At 32.7% G+C, this 10,703-nt stretch overlaps 1 protein-coding gene across 2 annotated transcripts; it reads left to right on the forward strand.

Annotated features, from left to right (window-relative positions):
- The first annotated feature begins 5,802 nt into the window (after positions 1-5,802).
- LOC114285823 (14-3-3-like protein A) lies at positions 5,803-9,229 on the forward strand. 2 transcript variants are annotated; one of them, XM_028228903.2, is made up of 5 exons: positions 5,803-5,968; positions 7,034-7,547; positions 7,638-7,760; positions 8,220-8,336; positions 8,951-9,229. In XM_028228903.2, exons 2-5 carry the CDS (start codon positions 7,062-7,064, stop codon positions 9,014-9,016), a joined length of 792 nt encoding a protein of 263 aa, XP_028084704.1. In that variant the 5' UTR covers positions 5,803-5,968; positions 7,034-7,061; the 3' UTR covers positions 9,017-9,229. The 2 variants fall into 2 exon arrangements, with proteins under 2 accessions (XP_028084704.1, XP_028084710.1); XM_028228909.2 differs by having other exon boundaries at positions 5,807-5,963.
- The last annotated feature ends 1,474 nt before the right edge of the window (positions 9,230-10,703 follow it).

Raw genomic sequence — 10,703 nt, forward strand, 5'->3', positions numbered from 1 at the left:
GGGCAATAAGTTAATAACAGGGATGTCGTACCATATAATGCATATCTTTCTAAACTTTTCAACTGTTATATAAATGTGGAAGTTTGTGCCGGAATGAGATGTGTCAAGTATATACATAAATACATTTATAAGGGTTATGATCGTACAACGATGGTGTTAGGAATGATAAATGAGATTCAACGATATCTCGATGCAAGGTATATTGGACCTCCAGAAGCTGCTTGGCGAATATTTGGTCATCCTTTGCATGTAGAGATGCCAACAGTTGTACGATTGACACTTCATTTACCTGGAATGCATCGCGTTGTTTTTAACCCAGAAGAGTCATTAGAAACAATTCAATCTAGAGCTGGTCAACAAATGTCAACTCTTACTGGCTTCTTTGCATATTGTGCTGCCAGTGAAGATGAATGTCTATTCACTTATTAAGAATTTTCACAACATTTTGTGTGGCTCAAGTCAGAAAATAGATGGAAATCAAGAGAAATGGAATATGCAATTGGTAGAATGTCCTTTGCTAGCCCTAATTGTGGTGAAAGATTTTATCTGCGTTTGTTACTAACCGTTGTCAAAGGACCAAAGTCGTTTCAGTCTTTACGCACGATCGATAATGTTGTGTATGATACATTTAAATTAGCATGTGTTACAAGAGGACTTTTAGAAGATGATGAAGAATGGATACAATGCTTGAAAGAGGCTACAGTTATAAAAACTGGATATCAATTGAGGAGGTTGTTTAGTATTATTCTCACCCAGTGCTCTCCACTAAATCCATGTGCATTATGGAATCAATTTTCAACGCATATATGTGATGATCTTGCACATAAGATTCGTACATTGTTTGTCATTTCTAACCCAACTGAGGCTCAAATTGAAGATTATGGTCTCCATCTTTTAAATCAAATGCTTCATGAATCAAGCAAAAGTTTAATTAACTTCCCACCTATGCCACAACCTACTGCAAATTAGAGTGCAGTAGTTGGTAATCGATTGATATTCGAACATCAACAACTGCAGAGTGAGGCACAACATGCAGATCCACAAATTACTGTTGATTATCTCAATAATGGACAGTGGAATGCTTATAACACAATCACTTCTTCAATTTTTCAAAATAAAGGAACTATTTTCTTTCTGAATGGGGGTGCTGGAACAGGGAAAACATTTCTATACAATACGATTACATTAAAATGTCGCAGCCTTGGGTATATCGTTGTTACTGTGGCTTCGTCTGGAATTGCATCATTGTTACTGGTAGGGGTCGCACTGTACATTCAATATTTTCCATTCCGTTAGATGTCTTGGAAAATTTACTTTGTAGGTTTAGCAAACAATCATTACAAGCTGAGTTATTTAGAGAAACAAAACTCATAATTTGGGATGAAGTTCCTACGCAACATAGACATTGTGTTGAGGCGGTTGATCGTACATTGAGAGATATTTGTGATAGCGAAAAGCCATTTTAGGGTATTACTGTTGTTCTTGGTGGAGACTTTTGACAAATCTTACCAGTTATACCTAAAGGAGTTCGTGAGCAAATTGTGAATGCATCATTAAGACACTCTGTTCTATGGAAACATATATATATCTTAACTTTGGATTTGAATATGCGTTTGAATCATGAAGGCCGTGAAAATGCTAATTTTGCAAATTTCTTGATGAAGGTAACACTACTTTAACCTTTATTATATAGATTATTTTAAATTTATAAATTGTGTTTACACTCTTACTTTTTTATTGATTTCACTTCTTTTTTTTTATAGATCGGGACCAATCCTCAAGAAATCGTTAACCTTTCATCAACAATACACAAATATCAAGATTTGAATGAATTACTCTCTATAGTTTATTCACAATTGAATATGATAGAGACGTCAACCCCAACATTTTTAATTGAACGCACAATTCTGTCTGCGCGTAACGATGATGTCAGTGATATTAATACGACTGCGTTGAATATCTTTCTAGGGAGATTATATATTTATCTTGCAGCAGATAAAATGTCTGAAGATAATGAAATTGATCCTACCATTACAAATAGATATCCTAATGAATATTTAAATTCATTGGATCCTCCTGGGCTGCCAACTTTTAAGTTAGAGTTGAAAGTGGGTCATCCTATAATATTGTTGAGAAACATTGCACCGAAAGATGGACTATGTAATGGTACAAGATTGATGGTTACAAGGTGCGACACTCGCATAATTGAAGCTCAAATTTTAACTGGAGAAAAGTTTGGCAATTTGGCATTCATACCATGGATATCTTTGACACCATCTTCTTCAGAAATGTCTTTCCAAATGACAAGACGTCAATTTTCAGTCCGATTGGCATATGCCTTGACCATTAATAAATCACAACGACAATTTGTGAAATTTGTTGGGGTTGATTTGCGTATACCAGTGTTTAGCCATAGGCAATTATATGTGGCATTGTCTAGATATACATCCTTTGATCGTATAAGTATTCTCTTCCCTAAAGATGGTTTGGATTCTACTACAAATATTGTTTATCTTGAAGTGTTGTTGTAGTATTTTATGTAGATTAAATGACGTTTTATCAAAAGGTAATCATGTAGATTTATTTCTATTGATTATATAACTTTTTATAAAATTTCAATTTAATAATAATTTGAAATTTGGACTTTTGTAGGATTGGATTGAAAAATCTATAGAGCTTAAAAGGAGAAATACAACTAGCTTGCTTCGATGGGGATGTAATAAGGTAATTTCAATCTTAAAGTATTTTGATATGTATATTTCCAACAAATGTACTAATCTATATTTTTTTTGTTTACACAAATTACCAGATTGTTGTGCATATTCCTCATTGGAGATACATACAAGTTGATACAAAGACTTTTTGGAAAGTAATGAGGAGGAAGTTTGGGCAAACACATATTTGAAGACATGTTATTGACACATCTTTTGAAAAGATTTAACCCACTTTTTGTAAAGTTTTAACCCACTCTTTTGGTGTATGACAATATAACTTTAATTTCTGTTTTTTGTTCAGTGTTTACACTTTTTTTTACTGCCTTTTATATTTTGATATGCAATATAACTTTAAATCTTATATGTTTGTTTCTTAATTTGCATTAAGATTAGGGGGAGTTATTATTTTATTTGAGTTTTGTAGAGCATGTAATACAAGCAAATTTGTTATAAGTTCTTTAAGAAAAAAAATATTTCAATATATTTTTTCAGTATCTTTATCAAAAAATGGCACAAACTTCATAAATCTCAACATAATACGTATAAATTATAACTCCATTTTAATCTTAAAATTATTTACACCGTGCTTTTAGGCACGGGCATACGCTAGTTATTATATATTATGTCATTTCATTTTTCTCAATCACTTGATACAAAATCATAAAATCTATCTTATTCACCAATCCATAATACCTAAAAATATTACGTAATTGTATTTCAAAAACATCCAATGTGAGCCATACAATAATTTTAGGTAATAATTTATGGGTTTGTATCTCTAAATAATTTTCCAACGATTAAACCGTGACTGGTGGTGACAGTAAGGCCTTGTTTGGGATACTCTAAAAAAGTAAAAAAGTCACTATTCTATTTAAGTCACATCACCTCTTTATCACATCATTTCAAACCCAATCCATACCTAACGTATATTTTACAAAAAGTCAAAAAGTACACTTATTTAAATAATCTCAAACCGCCCCTAAAAACTCACACAATGACGCAAATGAGAAGTAAATTGATGTAAGGTTTTGACAATTAGTGCCAACGTGTCCACACACTTCATGGCTATCTCCGCCGAGGTAATTATTTGGTAATTCTAAAATATGGGTACTCATATTTCATGGTATTATGATTGGTAAAAAAATAAATAAATGAGATATTGTATTAGGTGATTGGAGAACATAAGAAGCATATTAGAGCATCCCCAGCAGATGTCTTCTATCACCTCCTTACTCAAAATAAGGGATTTTGCTGTTAAAAAACACCCCATCAGATCCCTTCACCCACTCCTCAAATAAAAGTGTTGCTACAGTTGCTCCCCAAATGTAGGGAGCAACTGTTCACCCCCAAAAATATAAAATTATTTTTTATTCAATCTTGAGCATCTCCATCCCCAAAAATATAAAATAATTAAAAAATAATATTTTATTAGAATAGAGAAAAAATAAGAAATTTGTTGGGAAAAATAGATGAAAAAATGATTCCAAAAATAGGAAATGAAATTTTTAATAATATTTTAGGGTAAATTCTTATTTTATTTCGCACGCCTGGATGCCCCCGAACATCCACCGGTTGACCGCCCGATCATCTGACGCGTCGACCGCCTTTCGTTGTAGAGAAGCTATCATCTTGCATGTTGTGTTCTTACTTTTGTTTTAATTATTTTATTGTTAAAAAAATATTTAAATTTAAAAGTAATGAAAAATATTATTTTAATAGAATAGAGAAAGAATATGAGTTTGTTGGAGGAAGTAAATGAAAAAGTGATTCCTAAAAATAGGGAATAAATTTTTTAATAATATTTTAGGATAAAGGCCCTGTTTGGTAGAGCTTATTTTCAGCTTATTTCAGCTTTTAGCTTAATTTAAACTATTTTGATATGTTTGGTTCAACTTAATAATACAGCTTATATCTTTTTGTAGGTAAAAAATTAACTTATTTTTTGAGTGGGGGAGGAGAAGCTTAATTTATAAATCAAAAATCAATATATTTATGTTCACAGTTATAAGTTATAAACAATGTTTTAAAAATCGGACCGATGAGCGAACCGGAAAAGGGATCGGGTGGACGGGTCACCGGTTCAACCCGACGGTTGAACCGGAATCGAACCGTGACGTAATAAATATATTAAAAATATATTTAAATAAAAATATAAGTAATAAAATTAAAAATTAAAAATATTAAATTATCTTAAATATTTTTCATAATATTTTTTTTACTGAAAAATATAATAATATATTTTAAAATATTATTAATTTCAATTTTGGAAGATGAAATCAAATATTTAATATTCCCTTCATATGATTTTAATTTAAATAATTTGATTGAAAGGAGAGTAAAAATTTTGGAGGGATATCAAAATTTCAATATTCCCTCCAATACATTTGATTGAATCTCACATGGATTTCTTGAATTTTTTTGAAAGAGTTTTTTTTCTTATAAATAGGTGAAGAGTTTCACAATAATTTCATCAAACTCTTAATGGGATTCCTCACAAGAGGAGACCCTTGAAAAAGAGTTTCAAATTAAAATTCTCTTATATATATATATATATATAAAATAAGAAAGAGAGAAAAAAAAAAAAAACAAAGATAAAAAAAAAAAAAAAAATTCGAGCCGGACAGCATGGCGAACCGGCTTCGGGTCGACCGGTTCGCCGGTTCAACCGCCGGTTTTTTTGGTTCTCTCTAAAAACGTCGATTTTCAATTCTGGCCGGTTTAGAGGGTCCATTCGGACCGAAACCCCGACCGGTCGACGGTTCAACCGGTCGAACTGACCGGTCCGGACCAATTTTCAAAATCTTGATTATAAACTGTTAGATTATAAGTTATAATTACTTTCTGACATCCTTATGAAACGGGGACAAAATTTAGATAAACTGGTGGATGCTCTTAGATATTAGATGATACGACAATGCTACGTAACTCAAATTTTGTGGCTCAAAAGTAGCTCAAATAGTCAAAACAACGTCGTTTTGAGTACAGAAGAACATAAAAATGGCCAAAACGATGTCGTTTTGACCATTTGAGCCACTTTTAAACCACAAAATTTGAGTTACGAGACATTTTCTTAGATGATAATTGGTTAGGGTGGTATTTTAGAAATATTTAATAATTTCCCATCTCCGCCCACTTACCATCTGCCGCCTTCTCATTGGACCACTATGTTCTCCATTTATAACTCTTTCTCTCTCTCTCTCTCTCTCTCTCTCTCTCCCCGATCGCATCGCTTTAGATTCGTCGTGTCGAGTACGGTATTTCCTCATCATTTGCCCTTTCGCTAAGTAGGGTTAGGGTTTATGCTTAAATTTCTGATTTTTTTTCCAAGTTATTTGTGCACTTGATTGTATTGTTTCTTTTGTAGATCTGATTTCGTTGACTATTTGGTTAATAATTGCCTTTTCGTTCTGGTTACTGGTAATCATGTCAATCAAACTAGTCACTGCAATTGTGGTTCAAATACGGGGGAAAATAATAAAATTTTTTTTTGAATTGTTGAATGATGATATTACTGGCCTGTGTGAGTTTATATATATCTACATGTATATACAATTATGAAAATACCTATACTACGGGGTTTATAGGTATATTGAAGGCTATGTATATGGTTTTTGTTCCTTCTGTTTTCTTGACAAGCAAACAGAGGGTTACAGTACTCAGGTTAGTTTCTGGAATATGTTTAATACGGAGACAAGTGAGATGTTGATTCTTAGATGTGAAAAGTTATGGGATGTGAAAAGTTAAATGCTGTTGGCCAAAAGTGTCAGCTAATTGGTCTAGTTGAGGACACTGAGTTTCAAAATTGTATAATTTTAACAAATTTTAAGAAATCACATTTTAACAAATTTTAAGAAATCAGGACATGACAAGAAAACATATAAATGTATAATTATACATATCTATGAGAATAATAAAATATACATATCTATGAGAATAATAAAATATTTTTCATATTTTATGTTACAAATACTCTTCTTTTTTGTTCTTTTTTCTATTTATTTTCTATTTATAATTATTATATAAAGATAAAGAAGTAATAGATCTTTTCTCACATTCTATATTTTGGGAAAAAGTGTGAACAAGCTAGCTCTATCCACAAACAAGTTAGAAGGCTTAGGATTTAGAACTGTATATGTATAATTATACACAAACAAGTATTGTTGTCTGACACAAACACTACACCTTATCAGAAGTGTTCATGCTTCTTTGGTTGAAATTGAATAGTTGTTATACCTATTGGTCATGGAAGAATGTTTTACATGTTATTGATGTAAGCGGTTATCATGTTTATGGTGAATTTATGTGGAATTACTTCGCAGAAGTAGGTATTAGTTCACTATAACAAAGATGGCGTCAACCGAGTCATCACGTGAGGAAAATGTTTACATGGCCAAATTGGCCGAGCAGGCTGAAAGATACGAAGAAATGGTTGAATTCATGGAGAAAGTGGCGAAGACTGTGGATGTTGAGGAGCTAACTGTGGAGGAAAGAAACCTCCTTTCTGTGGCTTACAAGAACGTGATTGGGGCTAGGAGAGCTTCTTGGAGGATTATCTCTTCCATCGAGCAGAAGGAAGAGAGCCGTGGTAATGAAGATCATGTCTCCATTATCAAGGAGTACAGGGGAAAGATTGAGGCAGAACTCAGCAAGATCTGTGATGGGATTCTGAGCCTTCTTGATTCTCATCTCGTTCCTTCTGCCTCATCTGCAGAGTCCAAGGTGTTCTACCTTAAGATGAAGGGTGATTACCACAGGTACCTTGCTGAGTTTAAGACGGGGGCTGAGAGGAAGGAAGCTGCTGAGAACACCTTGTTGGCTTACAAGTCTGCTCAGGTGAGTTGTCATTGTGCCATCAATGCTATTTTTTCTTTTACTAACTTGTCCATATTGCTATACATGGTATTTTTTTTTCCTTTGGCGCAGGATATTGCTTTGGCTGAGTTGGCTCCTACTCATCCAATAAGGCTGGGGCTTGCACTTAACTTCTCCGTCTTCTACTATGAAATCCTTAACTCACCTGATCGTGCTTGCAACCTTGCGAAGCAGGTATGGCTTGCTTAAATGCTTTATTTATTTATTTTCTGTTCCTATATTTCTGCCGTCACTTGATTGATAATACTTTTCATATATGCTTGGAGCATGTTTGATGTTGGATATTTTGTTAAATATGTGGAGATAGCGAAGAAAATATGAAATATGCCACCAACTTTGAGTCCTCAGGTTTAGATGTTATATTACATGTCATGATCTCATGGCATTGAATTGGAATACAACAAAATATGTGCAAGCTTTAAAACTTGTCATGTAGAAAGCATCTGTCTATGATATGTGACTGGGTACACTGAATGTAACAATTTGTCTTGGATGTATTTTTTGGCTGCTAAAAGTAGGCCTATGAAGATCTTTTAAAACTTAGGCTGCTGATAATGTTTTCAATTAGTTCCTATGGCCGAACTGTTTTATTGTGTTTTCTCCTGATAAAACTCATTGTTTCTTCCTTGGTAGGCTTTCGATGAAGCTATATCTGAGCTGGATACGTTGGGTGAGGAATCATACAAGGACAGCACATTGATCATGCAGCTTCTCCGAGACAATCTGACGTTGTGGACTTCGGATATCACGGTCTCTCTCTCTCTCTTTCCTTATATACATAGCTTGTGTGTGTGTGCCTTTGCTTGCTTGCATGTGTGCATATAACGTATATGTTGCTCACTAGGATTCTGGAGCTATTATATTCCTGCAGTTGTTATAGTTTTATTCCTTATCTAACTCGAGTACTTGATTTTTGTCCATTACTGCAACTTGGTATGGGCTTGGTGTGATATTATCATGAATTGGACCAGGAGCAGGGTCTGGAGTGCTGGCTTGATTGATGATACAAACTGAAATTAGTACTTGTGCCAATACTAATTTCCTGTTGTGAAACTAACCAACCAAAACAAATTTCTAATCTGAGCATGGGTTTAGTCACAGAACTATAAATCTCTGTCCATCTATGTTTGGCTTCAATTGTTCCCAATTTTGTTAGCCAATTAGGCCTTGAGGAGCCAAGTTCCATAAAAGAGCCTTGGAACTGTCTCAATGCGCTGGCTTGTTGGGAAATTTTAAATACTATTTTGACTCAAATTGAAGTCAACATTATTGTGGTCTGCATGCTTTGTGTGGACATCTTCTTTTTTTTCCTTTTGTCAATTATGGTATAGGTATTCTGTAATGATATATTTGTTCAATTTCAGGATGAAGGGGGGGATGAGATCAAGGAAGCTTCAAAACGGGAGTCTGGAGAGGGGCAGCAGCAGTAGGAGATGTATTTTGTACTTTTCATATGTCCTTAAATATAGATTGCATTTGGGTGAATGTATAAAGACTCAGATGAATTGGAAGATCTTGACTGCTTGCATGCTTGAAGTTGTAGTGTTCCTATAGGTTATAAGCTTGTTTTTCCATCTCTGATGAAAAGGCATATGACTGAGTCATTGATGGCTATGTTATTTGAATAGTCCTTGCATTATTTATTTTTGACCTTGTGGTTATGGTTCACCTATTGGGACAACCACTTTGTGCACTATACCAAAGATTAGGTGTGTACTTAAGCTTTTCTCTCCCAAACACACATTAATGTGTACTAATTGGGCCTTTTTTTTTTTCGTAATGGTTGATTGTTGATGCTTTGGATTTGGTTCTTGGCAAACAATTTAGCTAGTTATTCTTCAAAATGATCTTTCACCATGAAGAACAAAATTTGGTTGTTTATTAAGCGTTATGTGGGAATTGCGATTCATGTGGATATTCGACTCCCTTCTATTCTTATGGATATCAATGACTTCTGTATCTAGATGCCTAAGCACAAGAGTTTTGTGTGTTGCTGTTTTAGAATTCTGGGAGATAATGGATCCAGAAATTTCACTTCTGCAGTTGTAGTTAGTTCATGGGTAAAAATTCATTCTTAATTGTAAAGTTAAAATGGTGCCACAATTTGGACAACAAACAAGAAATACATTGCAAGTAGGGATGGTAATGGGGTGGATATTAATTTCACATCTCCATTCTCCTATAATAAATTTTTTCCATTCTTCATTCTCCATGGGTACCACCCTTCCCATTTCTTAATGGGTATGGATTTTCTCCCATCTACTTTAATTCCTATTTTTATTTTTTATATTTAATGTTAACAAACATTTTTCTTCTTCTTTTTTTTTTTTTTTTTTAAAGGTTCACAACAAAAAACTAAATGTACTTTCAATTTTTTTTTCTTTCTTTTTTAATATATTTAATGTTAACAATTTTATTTTATTTTATTTTATTTTATTTATTTATTAAGGTTCACAACAAAAGTTAAATATAATTTCAATCTTTTTTCTTTCTTTTTTAATATATTTAATGTTAACAACCTTCTCTTTTCTTTTTTTTTTTTATAAAGGTTTTAGCTAAATATACCTTCAATTTTTTTTCTTTCTTTTTTAATATATTTAATGTTAACAACTTTTTTTTTATATTTTTTTTAAGGTTCACAACAAAAGCTAAATATACATTCAATCTTATTTTATTTTATTTGGTTCAACAACAAAATCAAATACACATTAATTAATTAATTAAAAAGTTTGTTTTATAATAATCAAATATATAATTTTGAGACAATCAAACAAGTTTTAGTAATTGAAAAAAAAAATATGGAAGAACGTAGAAGATTAAAAAAAAATTACAACCATCTCTCTCACTCTCACTCTCTCCCCTACATGTTACAACAACCTGATTACAATATTATAAGAGCCTGTTTAAAGAAATAAAATGTGAAATAACCTGTTTTAAGAAAGTGTTATAAGACCCGTATTAAATTGCATCAGGGCATAAATAAGGAATCGTTTGTTGATCTCTTAGCCACGGATATTTTAGACATTAAATCATCTTTCTCTTAGCAAATTTGAATCATTCATTTTAATTTATCCAAAATCTAATTATACCTTTAACAAATCTGAACCACTCATTTTA

Source organism: Camellia sinensis, chromosome 1 (genome assembly GCF_055761805.1).
Source record: "Camellia sinensis isolate YWXY chromosome 1, ASM5576180v1, whole genome shotgun sequence".
NCBI classification, from domain to species: Eukaryota; Viridiplantae; Streptophyta; class Magnoliopsida; order Ericales; family Theaceae; genus Camellia; species Camellia sinensis.